At 45.8% G+C, this 19,351-nt stretch overlaps 1 protein-coding gene across 1 annotated transcript; it reads left to right on the top strand.

Annotated features, from left to right (window-relative positions):
- Window positions 1-250: 250 nt before the first annotated feature.
- LOC115312062 (DNA-dependent metalloprotease SPRTN) lies at window positions 251-18,174 on the top strand. The gene is made up of 8 exons (XM_040205449.3): window positions 251-520; window positions 2,774-2,937; window positions 3,643-3,751; window positions 4,046-4,090; window positions 6,789-6,863; window positions 10,380-10,620; window positions 12,635-12,708; window positions 14,615-18,174. The coding sequence occupies exons 1-8, from the start codon at window positions 377-379 to the stop codon at window positions 15,548-15,550; spliced, it is 1,788 nt and encodes a 595-aa protein (XP_040061383.1). The 5' UTR covers window positions 251-376; the 3' UTR covers window positions 15,551-18,174.
- Window positions 18,175-19,351: the final 1,177 nt, after the last annotated feature.

Here is a 19,351-nt window from a genome sequence, read left to right as displayed (position 1 = left end):
AAACGACTTTATCCAAGATAACTGGGCGCGGCCATTTCTTACGTTTAAAGAGCAGCCGCTAGGGAGTTGTGCTTTCCTTTGAATTAAAACGTATCTTTAGATTCTTAGTGCAATTATATTTGGTATAAATTATAATTTATTTTAATTGATAATTTCAAGTTTAATTGGGTTTATATATAAAACAAAAAACGAATACGCTAATAATACAACGAGTTGGCCGAATCAACATCAGATTCCCCGCGCCCGCGAGAGCTGAGTGCAGTCGGGCGCCTGGTATTTTTTAAAGAGCTAAACTTTTTACATGTTCCTGTTCAGGAATATAAACGCAAACTACAGCTAGGAGCAATTGGTCTAAGCAGCGGATAATCGTCGCAAAATGCAAGATGTCGACGACGACGTCCGCATCGCCATGGAACTCCAGCGCGAGTTCGACGACGAACAAGCTTTCCTTGTCAGCCTTCGCGACTGGGACGTCGAAGAGACGTCGAAAACGTCCAAGCCGCCGCCGTCAGCTCCCAAGGTGAACAGTTCGCAGCAGGGGTGTGCCCGAAAAGAAGGGGCCAGAGTCGTATAGCTACTATGGCGCTCAGCTATCACGACGCTGTATATACTCATCACATCATGTTCACTAGACGCGGCACCGCGGGCCTCCATGGTACGGGCTGCTGCCTTTCCGCGGTGCCGCGGCTCTCCAGAGCCAAAAAAAAAAAAAAAGACTAAACACGCCAAAGTTGCAAACCAAACGACAGCCGTGAATGCATCAAAAGTACTGACCTCCTACTTTCTGTAAGAGGCCGAATGTCAAACCGTCGACATCTTAGGTGATGGCTTAAAGGGGCGGTGCAACAAGTTTTCTACGCTTACTAAATACCTGGGGTGCTATGTTTGACGAATGTTTCGTTTCTCCTCAAAAGAAATGGAACTGACGGAAGTAACGACATCGCGTCTGATTGGTTAGAGGCTGAAATGACGAAAGAGGGAACTTTCGTCATTTGAGCCTCTAACCAATCACACGCGATATCCACTTACGTTTCTTTTTAGCAGAAACGAAACATTTGTCGAACACAGCCCCCTAGGTACACTTACTCCTCCACGTTAATGACATACGCAACACGCGTTAGTTTTACCCTCTGCACAGTCGCAGTTGCAGAAAAAAAAAATTATATGAAACAAAATGTTCACGACTGCAACAATGCACTGCCCGTTACTATGCCATCACATTCTGCGAAGGCGAGACTGACGGGAAAAAGTTTGTTTTTATATCCCAGAAATTACGCCACAGCAAAGACCTTTGTGACCCATACTCCCTGACACTAGTTACATGCGGTACAGGCAAAGGTAACGCCAGGCGAGGAGGGAAAGGGCAAGCACTAGGAAGGCTGGGAAGGAAGAGAGAAACCTCCTCTTCTCTCTAATATTCCTATACACCATTCACCCCTAAGCTGAGACTGCGGTGGAAGCTACGTCCTCATTGGACTAGTCATGCACCTGTCTTCTACCCGTCATCGCGCTCCCGGTCATACCCACGTGCGGAGAGCCGGGTAGCCTCAGCCAGTGCCTCCTATATAAGTTACACTATGCCTGTCAGCTTCTCTCTAAGAGGTGTCCAGGCCGGATGCTTCACCTCACAACACGCACGTACGGTTAGGTAGTGTCGCCTGGCGGACGTTCGTTTTTTCTATTTCTCTAGCATGTTGTATTTACATTATTGTTGAAGATATATCATATATATGTTTTTTTAACAACATGTGAAACACTGTTCTGGATGTGACCACCCTGATTCAAACGGGTTTCGCTGAGACAAAATACGAAACTACGAAACAAGCACGGCCAGGCTTCGCTTTTGCAACGCGAACGCGGAGAACGCTTGGCCGGTTGACCGTCTGCTTTGGCGGCCGTTTGGGGCTTTGGCGGTCACCCTGAATCGCGCGCATAGAAATAGTTGGCGCCGGGTCGTGTGCGGGTGAAAAGGTAGGAAAATAAGAAGCAATATTCCGTTGAAAAACGGCGAGCTGGTCCCGAGCTCGTGGTCAAAAGCGTTTAGATTTCTTGCTGTCGGTACTGCTGGGACGACATCATTGATCCTCCTACGGAAGAGGTGGTTGGTTTCGATACACTGCAGGTTTGTATGCCTAGGTGACTCCACCGTGCAGCAACCACACATACTATTTGCCCTCTTCCTTCCGCTTGCCAGTGCTCGGAGCTGACAGGCATAGTTTAACTTATATAGGAGGCACTGCCTCAGTTTAAGGGTGACTGGAGTATAGTGCTCTCCCTTTGTCCCCTCCTCCACCATTGCCCTCCTCTCTCGTTTCCACCTCCCTAGTGCCCACCCTTTCTCCCTTCACCTGGCATTGCAGTCGCCTGCACTGCATACAACTAGCGACCTGGAGTACGTCGTCTGAGCATTCTTGCGTCATGGCGGTAACCAGTAAGCTTGCGTAAAAGGAGGAACATTTCGAGCCAGTGTCGTAATACAACCCCCTTCAAGCCCCACTCACGCTGCTTGTACGTCGTACAAAAAACAGTCAGTGACACCGTCCAAAGTATGCTTCTTCTTTGTAAGGATGGTCCCACCACATTGGCTACACAAAATCTGTCTGCGGACATATTCGAAGCACACATACATACGAGGCGAACGTGCCCGGACATGCTCGGATTATGCTTGCTGATAAATCTGTCCTCGTGTTTTCGGCGAACACTGTGTCTTTTGTACGACGGACGGGCAGTTCGAGTGCGGCTTCAGGGTTTCCAAACTTCGCCCTTCCCTCAGCCGTCTGTGCCACCGCCCCGGCGGAAGGTGTCGGTCGTGGACCCGTACTGGGAGCTGACGGACCCCAACCCGGACATCCACGGCCTCTTCCTGGAGTTCAACGACGCTTACTTCTGGGGCAAGCTGCTCGGCGTCGAGGTCAAGTGGAGCTCTCGCATGACCCTGTAAGACCCCCACCTCGCAATTCAGCTCACTCGTGCGGTAAGGGAGAGCGAAGCCTCCGAACTCTCAAACTACGATCCGAGGATCCCCGGTTTGGATCGGCAATGTTGCCCATCCAAGCAGAAGTGCACCACCGTGACCGTGAAGAGACCGTGAAATTAGCTTTGGGCTGGGATAGACAAGTTTAGATTGGGATTTTACTAATCGCATATTGTGCAGTGGGCCAAAAGGAAACTTGTACACAAGGCTAGAAAGCCAAAGGCCTGCGTTTTTGTAGGAAAATTTGAAAATATAGCTGGCTATTTCTTACCTTTGTTTCCTTCAGGAGCTCTCCGCCCTTTTACACCTAACCGTGATTAGGTGACACTACACTTGAATCCCTCATTGCGTACTCTAATGCCAAAAGGTTTGGTGGCCCTGTTTTGAGCTGTACTCTCTAAGTAAAATTGTGTTGTTTTTTGTGTGTTTTTTATTTGGAATGTTGTGGGTGTTGTCTGGCATGGTAAAACAGAAATATGAATGAAGTCCCAGTTGATTCTTTCACCTAAGCAATCCCTAATATGGGCTCACTGAAGCACCCGGCCATGCTCCTCGCCAGGCTGTACTTGTTGAAATCAAGATGCTTTGAATCGTAAGAGTAACGGTGGTGAGAGCATGGTATCCTTCTTTTTGTGAGTCTCAGGGTAGACTTTCATCCCCTTCTTCAGGTGTGCTGGTCTTTGCTGCTACGAAGGAAGGGGTGGCCTCTGTTCCGTGAAGCTGAGCGAGCCGTTGTTGAAACTGCGGCCACGCAAAGACCTTGTGGAGACACTTCTTGTAAGTACACCATTTTCGTGCTACCTTTCAACTCTGCTTGTAGTCATTTTCAGTGGAGGTTACACGAAGAGAAAGCAGGTTTGATGCTTGGATTTCTAGTTTTTGCCAGCTTCATGTTACCAGAAATGTTAAAAGTCTTAACGAAAATTCATGCAAAATTAATTTAGGTGTTGCTAACTTTTTTGTTCAGAAGTTTATACGTGTTGATAGATGAAAAACCATCCTTGGCATCTGCCGAATTAGAATTAAATTGCGGACAACTTAATGTTGAAGAAAAACGTTTGTTTCTTTCAGCATGAGATGATCCATGCTTTCCTCTTTGTCACACATAACAACAGGGTAAGTTGTCTTTCTCATTCTGTCAGTGATTAGCATCAGCTTGATTTTAACTGTGACGGGGAATGTATTCCTACTTAAAGTTGCTATATGGGGCTTATTTTCTTAAAATCCCTAAATGTGTTAGAATATGTGTGCCAAACTTGACGCTGCACGACTAAAATACGGCACATAAATTTGTATCACTTTAGCATGGATCGTTTAGGAATTTGTGGTGTACTCTAAATAATAACCCTGCCAAAAAAAAAAAAGAAAAAAAAAGTGCTGTAATTAGCACAAACATGTCTGCTCTTCTCACAAATACCGTATAAACTCGTGCAAGGGCCGCACTATTTTTTCCCGATTTGAGGGCAAATTTTCAAGATGCGGCCCATACACCGATTAAAAAAAAAAAAATCTGTATCCACATTTTGAAATGCACGTACATGAGCGCGCTCGGCTGCACTGGTCGAAAACGCTTTCACTCCGGAATCCGGACTGAATCGTCAGTTGGATTTAATTAGTTTACATACTGCGCAATACGCATCTTTTTTTTTTTTTTTTTTTTGTACTTGATAGCATGCGCGGCAACTTTCGACTTGAATCCCGTATGACTGTTCAAGCGGTACTTGCCCATAGCTCTGATTGCGCGAAAAGGCAGACAAATCACAATGCTTTGACATGAATCGAAGAACAAAAGAAAACCCCTCCAGAGCGTACAGTGGCGTTCAGAAACCCCGAGTGCACGCGCGAGCCGAGCCCACTGAATCCCCATTCCTCGCGCTTGCAACGGAAGCTGACATATCCTTTATCTTTTCTCATTGTCTTCCGGCCGCAACATAAACGCGTCCCGACGGTGCGGCCGACCTCGATCGAGGTCGGCAGCCATTGTGCCATAGGATGCTACAGATGAGTGGAGAGCAAATGTCGGGGATGCGGAGACGTGCCGCCACGTGCTCGGGCGGTGGCTAGCGCCACCTAGCGATATATATTCATAGAAACTTTCATGCATTACACTCGGCGCGCCTCAAAAACAAGGGGGTGCGGCGCATACACAAATAATTTCTCTATTTTTTTTTAAAATATTTTGTCCTAAATACGGGGGTGCGGCCCTTACACGCGATTATACCTTGGCTTGAGTGATTCGTAAAAATGTACCGTAAAATGCCGTGGCAGCACACATTTCGTTCAAGCACCCACTGTTAACATTTTACAAACTTGGTAATTCTGCAAATTATACGTTAAGCACCCGACTTGAACGGACGAGCGCCCGTGTCTAGATTAACCCATTTTTCAGTGAAAGTGGCTTGGGCACTTCCCTGGTATTTTACGGCAGTAGGTACTATTATCAACTTTCGAAAGAACAATGCTGAAGCAAATGAGTCTGGTTTCAGTTGCGTTGCTTTCATGTTTTTTCTGGTTGTTTGCTTATAGTTTTGTGAATACATAATGGCAATAATAGTAATGTTTATTATTATCGTTACTTCACCGTAAAACTTGCTAGCCTCTGCAACAAGATATTAGTAGGACTCGCGGATAATAAGGAAGCGATGGCACATGAGACTGAGTTCAACATCTCAAAGGCTGTGCGACCTCTGTTTCAAACTTTTGGTCGTGGCGGACCCCCGACCACCTCGAAGGCTGTTCAGGAATCCGCAATGCGTTCTGCATCAGAACTCTTGTGCAATGGCACAAAAGGATTTTCCTTTTTTCTTTTTTTAAGAGCCTTTCTTTTTTTATTTGGCACGTACCACCGTGAAGAACTGAAGGTCCTTGGGGGTCAGCAAACCACAGCTTGAGAACCACTGTACTACGGGATAGCCGTGGTTCTAAAAACTTCTTAAATATTGTTTTTTTTTTGCAATTTCTTATTAGGGGCGAAGCTCCTTAGGGTCTAGCCTTGTCCGGCATCCGTGCTCACATCGATTGCCATCCCATCTGTCTTCTAAAAAAAGAAAAAATGTTTGCGCATTTGACAGGATTTGAACCTGTGCAAGGAGACCCCAATGGATTTCTAGTCCATCGCCTTAACTACTCGGCCACGACTGCGGGACGAGTAGGGGGCTTTGAGATGTGGTAGTAACTCAAGAGTTGGGGATGTCATGGATGAAACATTGCATGTAGCCGCTTAACGTCTATACAGGAGAGGGCGCTGCGGTCAAATGGGTTAAACTTTGCGTGCATTGGCTCGACATTTATAGACGAGAGGGCGCTGCGGTCGAATGCTCAAATGCGTATATAACCACGTTCCATACCACACATTCTCTTTCTGACATGGACCGTTGACTTAAGCGGCGGAGATGCGTTCCCACGGCCTCAAGCGGATCCAAGCTGATGCGCTAGAAGAGCCACTGGCTCTGCATTTCACCGACCATAAAGCAGTAATAATGAAGTCGAAACGCAACCCGGAACTCAGCACTACCTATGAGCAATAAAAAAAAAATCAGCACCATCGGCACTAGCTATGAACAATAAAATCAGTATCATCAGCACCACCAGAGCTTCGCCCCAATCAACATCATTCACCACGTGGAGATGCGGTCATTTTTTTTAGTGTTCCTCACTTGGCCGCAAGGCCAGGACAAAGTGGCCTTATTGCAAGGGAAGTGCGAGATGTGCCCCACTAGTGACTCTTGTAGGCTTTTTTTCTTTTTTTTTGTGCGACATTAGCTGAAAAATTGGCTAGAAGTATAAGGCTGAGTCTTCGTTTATTTTTTTAAAGGACCATGATGCCCATGGTACCGAATTCCACAAGCACATGCACCGCATCAACGAACAGAGCGGCGCCAAAATCACGGTAAGCTACGTCTCCTCTCGCAGCTTTCTGCCCGCCCGCGAACTGTGGGTTCTGTGTGCGCTTGACTTGGCCAGGTTGCTGTGAATTCAGTAGTGCCTTTTTTGTTGCTGCTTTTCTAATCATTAGTCTTTTATGCGTTAATAAGGAGGCCTCAGTTTACTTGGAAATGTAATCACTGTGTGTTCGGGCAGACAATAGACGCTTTTCGTAAGCGAAGTGCGTGCACCTATCTATTACGAAGAGTCAATCACTGCTGGGTTTGGCAGATTCCTGGCAAATTACAGTGTGCTTCCAGTCGGGTTTAAGTTACTTTTAGAGATGAATTTGTTATTGACCAACAGAGCACAGACTCGGAAGGCACGGACAGCCAGATTTTAGAACAGAAAAGGGGGATGGTTCAGCGGTGCTGTTTCCCCTAGTGAAAATTCCCATAGAGAAAACCGATAGCTTATCGGTTTATTGATATTAATATGTGTATCGGCCAATATGTGTATCGGCCTATAGGTGTATGGGCCTTTAGGTGTATCGGCCTATAGGTGTATCGGCCTATTGGTGCATTGGCATATAGGCCATCTGCATGAGCACACAGGGTGTGGTGGTGCCTTTATACATTTTATTATGCAAAAAAGGGTCTTGGGGTACACTTTCTCCTGTTGTGGAGGCATCTGGATGCTGAACACTATCACAAACTGAGTCTTGAATGTGCCAGAGCATAATGGCATACTTCTTGCTTGAAATTCTAAAATGAGCAGTAGAACAAACAAAAAGAGTTAATCGGCGGCATGGCAAAGGTGGAGGATGATGTCACATCAGAAAGTGATTAAGGCTAAAGCCATTAATTAGATGACTCGAGCATGCTGGAAATTTCAGGCTGGAGAAAGTAAAATTAAGAGGCCGGATTTCTTTTGTTTTCTGTCTTCATTATGAGCCTTACTGCTTTCAAAACTTTTCAAGCGTCAACCTTCTGAAGAACCTTGAAATTAAATAATGTCAAATCAATATCAGCTTTATGTTTGTGGGATTCCTAACAATGCTTCATTTAGTTTGGTTAACAAATACATAGCAGGTATGTAAACCCAGATCAATTCGGGAAGGTCAGGGGATCGAAGTTTGCCTTGTTTGCCTTAAGAGTACCATCCAGTCCACTTCCATTGTCGCATAATAACATTGTCGCATAATTAACTTGACTAATGTACTTTTATACATGCTGTTCTAGTGTGGACACATCCTTCGCACGTGGAATAGATATTTGCATCACACAGCCCAGGTTATATAACACATGCGTCAAATGGGCCGGTGTATTTCTGACACGGGCTATTCTGACAGACATATGTGTAATTGATTCCTATAGCTCAAATGGACATGCACAATTGGTTTAGACATTCCTATTGAATGATTCGAGGTTTCCACTAGTCAAGGAGGCATTCCTATTCGGTCAACAAAACTTTTTGTTTGACTAATAAAGATTCCTAATGGTCTGATAAAGTCCCTATGGGACCAGTCTAAGTTCCTATGGGACCAATAGGACTGCCTATTGGACCGATAGAAGTTCCTATAAGCCCAATAGAAATTCCTATGGGACCAGTACAAACTCCTATGGGACCGATACACACTCCTATGGGATTAATACACACTCCTATGGGACCGATACACATTCCTATGGGACCAATAGAACTTGCTATGGGACCGATACAGATTCCTATGGGACCAATACAAATTCCTATGGGACCGATAGAAGTTCCTACCAGACCAATAGAAATCTCTATTGGAATTTTTGCTAGGGGATCAACATATTTTTAATCCCAAATAAACTTTTAAATGTAACTGTGCCATCATTACTTCGGTTAAAAGTAAAAAAAAAAACTGCAGTTAAAAATTACTTTCCAATACATTTGTGTGTTATGGTGTAAGGTTAAAATGAAGTGGCAAAGTTACGGTAGCACATCAACGCTTGTAAAGCGTTACTATGCAAGAGTGTGCACCAATCACGTTAGAAATCTCCCCCCTCACCTAAAAAATAATAATTGTGGGACCCATTCAGGAAAAACCAAATTGAAAAATTAGAAAAGGTACAAAGAAGAGCTGCCAGATTTATCACAACATAATACCGAAGGACTCAGTCTGTCAGTACGATGCTTACTCATCTCAACTTGCAATCACTGGCAGAGCGTCGAAAAGTGGCTAGACTCAAATTTCTTTATTTGATACAAAAAAATAGTCTCAACATAGACTCACTGCGATATTTAAAAGCTTGTTCTACTAGAGGAGTTAGAAGAAATCACAATAAAATGATAATGCCAATGAAAGCGCGAATCGATCCTTTTAAATATTCCTTCTTTCCACGGACTATAGATGAGTGGAACAGACTGCCCCATGATGTTTTTGAAGGTCACACCGTTGAGGGTTTTGAAGCCCTTCTCAGAAGTCTAGCCCAACAAAATAGGATCTAATTATTTACTTGTTTATTTATTTTTTGTGTGTTTTCTGTTTTCTTTGTTTGCCTATGTTTTGAGTGCGTCTTTAAGCTGAAACAAATATGAAATGTATTGTTCGTGGAATTGTGCATAAAATTTGATTGTTTTACCAATATCCCACTCCTGTAACGGCCTGTGGGCCAACAGTATGAATAAAAAATAATAAATAAGTAAATAAATAAGTACCATTGTGCCGCTCGGCATGTTCCGGTATTCTTAATGCTAGAATACAAGTTTGAGACTTTCCCTCAAACTTTCCCTCAAAGATATTCAGAGATAATATTATTACACGAAGGGGCGGGTGAGTGGAGGGAACAAACAATGTAATATTGTTCACTCGTTAAGCATCAACAGATTTCATACAGTAATAGTAATTTCACTTCTTAGTCCCAGCATTCTTTGTGTCGTGTTACTTACGAAGCACCTTTTATAAACATAAGAATCTAGTTCTCCACATGCTGCGTGTGAAAGTAAGTGCATGAGTATTGCTAACAAAAATGTAGTCGTAATAACTGGAGGACGGTGCAGTCTGAAGGCCCGTCCAAAATTCTGCCGGGCCCTCATATCCGTGGTCGTGTTCCAAACTTTATTCTATCTTACTCCAGGGTAAGGGGCTTGTACCATTACGTTCGAAAACCTACACACGTTTAGCGTCGCTCTATCTGCGTTATCACGTGACATGACGTGCCGGAGTAGCTCGGATTCATTTGGGTCAGATTTCGAACGCAGCCCTTCCCTTTCCCGCTTTCGGGACACGGAGAGCAGCGGAGGCCTCGGGCGATTGACCGACAGCCAACGGAGCTTGCGAGTGGCTGTCCGGATCCACGTGACGAGCGCGGTCGAGGCCCCCGCGGAGGACACGGGCAAAATATGACGGAGGGAACTTTCGCCCCGGCAAAAAGAACCGTGGAAGCAGACCGCCTTGCGACTTGCGTCGGAATCGTATCTCCTCTTGATTCTCAGCGTCCCCTTTGGACGGCCACGGCCGACGCCTCACAACTGTCGGACTCACGGTCGGCTGTTCTTGCCTTGTCGCTGCCAGGTGTACCACAGCTTCCACGACGAGGTGGCGAGCTACCGGCGTCACTGGTGGCGCTGCACGGGGCCCTGCCAGCACCGGCGGCCCTTCTGGGGCATGGTGAAGCGTGCCATGAACCGGGCACCCTCGGAGAGAGACCCCTGGTGGGCCGACCACCAGAGGTCGTGCGGCGGGACCTTCGTCAAGATCCGGGAACCGGAGGGCAAGCGGAAGGACACGAGCGGGACGCAGAAGCAGCCCCCTGGTGAGGCGCGGTGCCGTTCATGCGACGAATTGAATCGCAATTTTTGTCCACGTACCACATGATCGTTACGTTACCGATCCCTGCGATTCGGGCCTCGTCTGTGGACACACGAGGTGAAGTGGCTCAGCGCCTTTTCCCTTGTGAATTTCGGCCGGGTGATTGGCTTGAAAAGCGTTTAATGTGGCAGCGATACAACATATTCTTTGTGTTTTTTGTTTTTGGACGATTCAAATGGAGATGCCGCATTCTTGTGCTTTTTGCGTAAGTTGGTTAAGTTTGTTGCATGATCTTAGTTCCATGCGAGAAAGAAGCTGCAGAAACTTTGCCCGGCTGATGCGATGCAGGTTCCGGTATTCCTCCGGGTCCGTGTCAGGAAGTTTCTGTCACAACTCATCCAGTGCGCCACAATTTTTTTTGCACGTCCAATAAAAATTTTACCCTGCAAGCTCTTTCTTGTGGCTATGGCGTGCTGAAGTGTTGTACACAAGTCCGAATTGTATGAAGGCATTTCCAAACGCTCCTCCCTGAGCCCCAGAGCCTTTTGCCTCTACGCCGAAGCCTCCTCGAGCAGGACCATGCTTGTGTCACTGCCTTTCTTTCGATTAGTTAACCCAGAGCCGGGGAAAGTTTGGCCAGTCTATGGTCTCGCCACAGTAACGCCCCCTTCCGAGTGAGCTAATCATTCCGCGGCACAGAGTGAAAGGCGTGAACGCATGCGCATGAATTCCCGGCTGCTCCCAGCTGAGAGGGGGGGATTGTCATCTAAATTTTGGTTATTTTCTTTTATATCGCTGGCTCTGCCAAGAAAATAATATGCTGTTATTCCTCGGTGGGTTAAGAAGCTAACGAATGAAGTTTTCTTGACGTTTGATCACAAACTTTTATTCGGGCGAAAAAGAGGTCAGCCCTTAGCAAGCGACGTGTAGCTTCAACAGTGCTTTGCACCGAAAGTGTGTTCCGTCAAAATGGCGGTTGTTTTCTCTTTGCTTTTCTCTTTGCTCCCACCTTCCTCTATCGCTCCTTCTGCACTTTACTCTCTAGATTCCACTTTTTCTGCTGTCCAGTGCCTTCGTCGCCACACCCACTGGCCAGATTCTCCGAATATATGGCTCTATGTAAACCTAGGGGCGCTAAGCCTATCGCGGTGTTGTGCCTCGCTCTGCACGCAACAGCGGCGCATGACTCTTTTTCACTGTAACAAACGTCGACTTCGCTCTTGGACAACTATGCCACAGTGCGATCGTGGGATGTTGGAGATTTGCGGTACTGTGGGGCTGTGAACAGGTTCGGTCCATCCTCGCTATCGTCTGCTCGTCGTCTCTTTCGTGTGGATGCGCTTGGAAGACGGACGAACCGCGGATGTGTCGTCGCGTGATCAATCTGTTAGCAAATCAGTCCATTGCGTGAATCGGCCGTTATTATGCAATTTCGAAAACCTCTGTGAAATAAACTGTTCATGGCACGAAGTGACGTGGGCTCCCAAGCCGGGTTCTCCTCCCAATGTACGCTTATGGCTCCCAGACTCTTCAAAATTGATTGATCCTCTGCTTGTTTGTTTGTTTATTCATACTGCTAACCTCTTTCGATATCCTAGCAGGAGACGAAAGCACATAAATAGAAATATTTCATGGTGCACTCATTGACAAAGAACATTGCAGAAATCGGAAGAGGTGACTGCATTAACGACATTGGGTTGCTAATTGGTAAAGCATTTTTTCTGTTTGAGCGCTGATTTTTGAATATCCGAGTCGCACACTGATGCGTAGCTGCAAGGCAATCACTCCCTAGTACGTGAAGTATTATTAGAGGGCCTGTGGGCATCTGCCCCGCTTTATTGTATATCGACGCCAAGACCGCAGGAAGAGTTCCTGGGCTATCAGTCGAGAGATAATGTCCATCGAGATGGAATCTTTAAGAAGCCGTGCACTGAAGGAATGCCTCTCTTGAACCAAGTTGACTCTCGAGCCCAACTGCTTTTTTTTATACTTATTGATTTGAGTTTCACAAAATGCAGTGGGTGCTAAGAAGCTCAAGACGGACGGCCCCGATATTCGGACTCTCTTCCAGAACGGCAGCCAAGCAAAAAAAGTGAGTATAGCGCCTCATAATTCGACGAGCCTTACATGAAACGCGTGTTTTCTTAGCCATCTCGCGCCATTTTTTTTTATCCATAACATGGGTCCAAAGTATCAAACTGCTGGAGGTCACGGCCTGTTCTAAGCTCCGGCCACAGATCAGTGGCCCCGCCCATTACTACTGGATTGGCTTGGCCGCTCGGCCGAACATGCTCGGAAGCCTATTGTCTCGATTTTTCCGACGTCCAGTGCGTCTAGTCTGGAAGTCTGACACTGCCTGCCAGTCGTGCGAGCAGGTGCACGGCAGCCTCCGGCATCGTCTGCTCTTCCACACCACCGTGTATCGTCGTCTACAATGCCCAGATGTGGACATGAAAGCTGCACATTGTTGTCCGTTTTCTCCTTCGTCTGTCTGCTACTCCGCCCCCGTCCGAAAAAAATCTGAAAAGCTTGTAAGACGCGACCATGAACGCGGCATTCTAGCGTCCATCATGCACGAGTCACGGTCCAATGCAAGCGTCTGCCAGCATTTGTCGGTGTGAGGTAAAAGCGACCCAGAGTACTAAAAAAAGATCAGCAAAATAAATATGTAGTCTTTCCAGCTTGTCTGTTCTTGTTATTTTCTTGCATGGCATCCGGGAACAAAGGGGTGAGCATCATGACGCACAACTAAAACGCGACCTAAAAATATTCGTACTGGCTGGCCAGGTGCATTTAAAACTTGATAGCTACTTTCCTTTTGAAGCGATATGACGGGAACAAACCTGGACAAACTTGATGCGAGCCAAACACCCAATTGCCTCCAGCCAAATCGCTCGCGAATTCTCACCTGTGTAGGTGTCTTCAGGGTATCGAAACCGGTTGCAATCACAACGGTCGCACTATTCACAGAGCTGCCGGGCCGCTTTCACGGAAATCAATATCTTTATTCGGTATCAACACACGCAAAGGAGCCAATCACTCGAGATCAACCAACATAGTTGAAGTGAGAGGCTAGACTCAGGCCAGTCCCGCTACTGCCCATCATGAACCCAACCATCCACACAGCGCCAGCGGCGCTTCCGAAAGCTTGCGACAGTTGTTTGGTGCAGACTAGATCAGTTGAGCAGATCTTTGTCTAAACACCTCAGTGGATGGAGAACGACTCGCACTCATCGAAATAGACGAGCTCGACGAGCTGCTCTCGTTGATTGCACCGCTGACGCAGGCAGCCATAATTGGTATCGTTTGAAACTGAAGCAGAAAGGCAATCTCAGGATATTTATTTAAACAATAATAACTTTATCTAGATTATTTGTTTCTCAAGCATAAAAATATTTTTGATTAAAACACTAGTATTATGGCACGGGGGAACAATTTTACAACCAACGTTTCGCACGTGAATCCTCTCTCCAATCAGTGAGACTTGAGAAAAGGTGCTTGGTTTAGAAAGCACCGGGCGGGGCCTAGAGCAGGGCTACCCCCACCTAGATTGCGTCTAACAAAGTAAATATTGCTAAATTTTTTGTTTCTTTTTGTAGAAAAATAAAAAAATATGTTAAGCCCTTTATAAAAAAAATATAATAATTTCAGTGTCTTTGAATATTAATTTACACAATGCGCTCGGCTCAAACTGTTTTTTTAGAGTCTAGCAACTTTTCAGTCAAAGTGATCTTGTTGAATCGAGACGGCATGAGGTTGCTTAGAATAAGCTTGCAGCGTATACGTCACAAACTCGCTCGTTTTGCTGTGGAGGCGCAAGTTTTAATTGATTTTCACGGCCAGGCAGGCAAAAACAGGGAAAAATTTTATCTTGTGGTGCATGTTTCCTAACCACCAAGCACTCCAGAAAAAAATTTATTTTGGGAGCCAAGTTTTTTTAAAACGGCAGCTTTTCTCATCCACCCCACTGACTTAAGCTTGCCCGTCTATTTCTGCAGCCTGTTCCAGAGCAGCCGAGAGTTCCCTTCAGCGGCAAAGGCCACACTCTCGGCGGCGGCGGCAACCGTGCGGGAGACGTAAGTCGCTACTTCCAGCCGAAAAAGGCGGAGGGCGCCACCTCGGGACCGAGCTGCGTCCTCGGAAACCGAGCCACGGCGAACGGCGTCGCGAATCCCACGTCACAGCAACGGCGAACCAACGTTGGCACGACGCAACGTGGCAACGAGCCGACGTCGTCGTTGCAAAACGGGTCGGCGTCGAAGCCGTGGACCAATGTCGGAGGCGATCGACGCGGTTCGAACAAACCGGCGGCGTCGCGCCACGACGAATCAACTTCCAAGCCAAGATCCAAGGCCGACGAGGAAGTGGGCGGACCTAAACCAACGTTTGCATTCGAAAGTTCGACCAACGTTGGCAGCAGGGACCGGAGTCCCGGCAAGCCGACGTTGTTGCTCGGCAGTCCGATGTCGAAGCTAAGACTCGAGGTGGGGAGCAATCGACACGGACACGGCACAAATTCGCCGACCAAGTTGGTGTCCAAGTCGGCGGCGGTGCAGCGGACGCTCGTCGAGATCTTCGGCGACTCGAACAAAGGGCGAGTCAGCGGTGGCGAGTCGACGGGGGTGAGGAAAGTGAGCAGGAAATCGAGTTCAGCGAGAATGAGGCTGCTGAGGGAGCTGATCAGTTCGGACAGCGACAGCGACTGCGAAGACGTCACGTTTGACGAGTCTGTTGACGTGGTGGATGTTGTCGCAAAGAAAGCGGTGGACAGCGTTGCAAACAATGTTGCGAACAAACGCGAGACCAACGTTACGGCAGGCGCTCAAGCTTCTGCGACCAGTGCCGAGTTTGTGGAGTGTCCGGTTTGCGAGTGCTTGGTCGAACATGGCGCGATCAACAGGCACCTCGATTCCGTCTGCCTCGGAGAAGCGTGATTGGGCGATTTTTGACCGCAACACTGCTTGTTTTCATTTTAGGGGAGCAGAATTTTTAGGCTTCCTTGCGAGATATTCGCGAACAGAAATTTAGTTTCTCGAGTTCTCTTTTTTAACTTCTTAAAACTTTTTGAGTCGAACGTGCATTTTAAGAGTTTTAGTATTTTTTTATGTCTGCACCTTTAGAATTGTATCGCAGGATGCTCAATAATCCTAAAGCAGCAAGGCGAACAAATTTCCTTTGCCTAAAAGAGGAACTTGAACAACAAGTGTTTATATAGAATTTTTTAAATTTGTAGTTTGTATGCTGGGTGTTCCACGTAACTTTAGCCAAGGTTTCAAAATATTTTGGTGCATTTTAGGAAGACAAAGCCAAAGGTATAAGATTGTGCATTGTGTTTTGCCCAATGAAATCACTAAGATTAACATTTAAAATATTTTACTTAGAGGAAAAGTTCCAATGATAAAGTTGTAGAGCATCCTGAAAACATCCAATTCAGTGGTTATTATCAAGAAATCAAGAAACACAATTCATTTTTCTGAGTTTCTAAAACAAAAGCCCGTAAATTATAGAAAGAACACGTGGTTGTGCCCTCATGCACCTTATATTGTAGCGCTCTGAAGCATGGCTCGAGCGATATTAGACTACCTGAAATTATGAAACGATGCATAGCTTATGCGCAGCCACCATTAGTTGGTCTCGTCGCTTCCGGCGTGAAGCCCGCGATTGGTTCCGAGTTAATGCAAAGCACCAACGCAGCACTCGTGCGGAACGCCACTCGATCTGAGCACACTCCGAATGCCGACAAATCGCTCGTGTCCAGTGCTCGACCAACTGATGGCAGTTGCACATAATGCATCATTTCGAAAAAAGTCTAAAGCAAGTAGGGCACTAATAACCACACTGTACGCAAGATACGCAACAGCGAGTCGCTTCGTGAGCGCGGCCAACATCGCGAGCCGAAGGGCTAATCGAGCCGAGCCAATGTTTCCGCCTTTCTGTGCATGCTCCTCCACCGGACTGTCCCACCAAGCGCAGAAAGCGTGCAACGATGGTGCACTTTTCGCGCCGTTTCATTGGCAGCTCGGCTGTAACTTCTGCCGCGCTTGGACCTAAAGTGAAACGAAGTGTCGCACGAATCTGGGCTGTCCAGCGTGCGGGCCTAGTTTTTTCAAGCCACGGCTGGAACCGCTACGGCACAAAACACCCGAGCACAAAGTCGCACATTTTTTATTTTGGTCACTCGCAGGCTTTTTTGGGTGCCCAGCAAAACGAAGCGTTGTTAGATGTTCCTCCATAAAAAACACTGGATTGGATGTTTCTGAGGATGCTGTACAACTTTATCTGTGGAACGTTTGCTCTAAATAGGATATTCAGGAATTTCAGTCATTAATCCTAATTATTTATTTAATTTGGAAAAATAAAAAAAGAAATAGCCCGACTCGCTCCAAACAATGAACAAACTTATTCCTTTGGTTTCGTCTTCCTGAAATGCACCAGAATAATATTAAAATTGGGCTAAAGTTACGTGGAACACCCTTTATTAAGTTTTATACGCTTTACATGTAGCTTTAAAAATCGTCTCCAGAGTTGCATTTTTTTTTTTTAAATTCTGGATTGAATTTTTGCGTTTTGTTAGCAGTCGAGCAAAAATTGCATTCAAGAGGCATTTTTACCCCCAAAGCCTTACAAAGTATGGGGAAGTTGTTTAATGGTGCACTCACACTTGCAACTTTGCAAGCGGATCCGCGCCGGCGACGAGCGGAATTCAAAGCCGGGTGGGGAAATCCGCTCGTCGTTGGTGAAAAATCTGGATCCGTCCGGGCCCATATCGAGATGTTTTGCCAGCACTGAGCCAATTTAACCATTCAACCCGAAAATCCGCTTGCCGCTGGTGCCAATTTGCTCTCGAATCCGCAAGTGCAAACGCACTGTAAGGCATAGGAACACACATTTAAACGGGGACCATAGCCGTAGAAGCAGCTTTTGCTTTGCATTATTACAAACAAATATACAGTGTTGCAATTCCCCAGGGGTGTTGGTGTGCACTAAGACTACCATGTTACAAACTGTTGCATGCAGGAAATGCATACTATACTACTAATTCCTATATTTGTACTTTAAGAACTCTGGAAGTTTCGACATGCAATATAATATTGCCCAAGTGAGAACTGTCATCCTGTAAAAAAACAATGTCAAACGTGAGCTATGCTAATGCCACAACATTGCCTATTCTTTTAGTTGTGCTGGCACAAATGCATAGTGTTACACAGTACATTGAGGGCAAAATAGAGTCTGGAAAATGTTATATATTGTGAGATCTGTCCGGTTTTGCAGCTCTGCATGAAAATATTTTGTGCCAAGTGATATTTTCCGGTACAATTTAGGTTTTCACTGCTGGTCCCGACATTCTCCTTTCCAAAGTCTCGTAAAAGTTTGTTAAATGCCTCCGTTAAATGTCGCCGAAAGGCTGCTTGGATGCTTTTTTGTGTGGCATGCGCTAGCATGCTGCCCCTTTTGCATTTTATTTATTGTGACTGCCAATAATTTTGGCTGACATTTTAGTCACTTTCTTCAACCGCTGCTAACCTGGAGTCAGCAGTGTGAATAAAGCACTTTGTGACTGGAAGGTTTGGGTAATTCTCTTTGCTCAAATAATGTCAGCATACTTTTATAGTATGTTTAATTCATACTTCATGCTGGTATGCTGTAGTAGGGACAAAAGAAAAAATTTTGTCTCAAAAGTTGGAAAAAAAAAACAACTCCAAAAAAATCTTGTAGACACCAATGACAAATGTCTGCATTTGGGTATGTGCATTGCACGTAAACATTTCTGAAGAAAGACCCGACGAAACAAGTAAAACGAAAACTAAGCTTTTCCTATAATGTCTGTTCCAAGACAGAAAATATTCAAAATGGAAAGGGCACTGCAGAATAATGTTATTGACCATGGCGGATTCGGGGGACAGAGTGTAAAAAAGCAATTAGTGGCTTCATTAAGTAGAATTTGGTAACTATCATTTTAGCTAGCATATTTCAATTAAAGTGCAGCCCATTGTTTAGTTATTCACCTGGCGATAACCCTTCAAGTTAGCGCCTGGTGAATTACGGTGGCTGTGGCAGTGCAAAAGTAAGGCTAAGATGGCAAAGTGTGAAAAACGCCGCTCCCCAAGGCAGAGAAGTAACTGCTTCACTGGGGGGGGGGGGGGGGTTGTTCTTTTTGTCGTCCAATACCTCTGTCACACAAAAAACTTAATGCCACGTGCTGATTGGCCGATCAGTCAAAAGTCATTCAATGGAACTGACATTAAAATGCAGTCTGGCAGGGGTGAATATTAGTCTCGATGCTGCAGCAACTGAAATTCGCCAACTAATATCTCAAAGATTATAATGCAATTAATGCAAAGGTGCATTAATTGCAGCCTTAGAAAAGACACCCTGCCTAGAGTGCTGCTTTAAGGAATGCCAGTGACACCCCCCAAAATTTTTTTTTTTTTTGCCAGGCGATTTATTGTGGTGTTGGAAGACTAGCTAATCAGTAATTTGCTACAGCGTCGCATATATTTTTAATAAAGTCAAAAAACGCAACTGCTCGAGATCTAAACTGAACTGGGGAGGAAGAAGAAATATAAAAGAGGAGAGAGTTGGTGGAAGTCACGTGGCTGCGATACTTTCTTCCCCCCAATGAACGTATTTGAAGCTTTTTAGAAGCCACAAAATATGGGTATCGTATTTCTTTTCTATCTTTAGTATTGAGTATGTGCATTCGATGAGCCACAACTTTGATTATATTTGGTGGT

The sequence above is a fragment of the Ixodes scapularis genome, unplaced genomic scaffold, assembly GCF_016920785.2.
Source record: "Ixodes scapularis isolate PalLabHiFi unplaced genomic scaffold, ASM1692078v2 PGA_scaffold6__148_contigs__length_123643588, whole genome shotgun sequence".
NCBI classification, from domain to species: domain Eukaryota; kingdom Metazoa; phylum Arthropoda; class Arachnida; order Ixodida; family Ixodidae; genus Ixodes; species Ixodes scapularis.
This window is presented reverse-complemented; position numbering and strand designations above follow the sequence as displayed.

Bases quoted from the DNA above. Each gene is read 5' to 3' on its own strand.
- LOC115312062 (XM_040205449.3), top strand. From the start codon at position 377: ATGCAAGATGTCGACGACGACGTCCGCATCGCCATGGAACTCCAGCGC. The intron at 521-2,773 runs GTGAACAGTTCG...CCCTTCCCTCAG, and splicing joins CGCCGCCGTCAGCTCCCAAG to CCGTCTGTGCCACCGCCCCG. The intron at 12,709-14,614 runs GTGAGTATAGCG...CTATTTCTGCAG, and splicing joins ACGGCAGCCAAGCAAAAAAA to CCTGTTCCAGAGCAGCCGAG.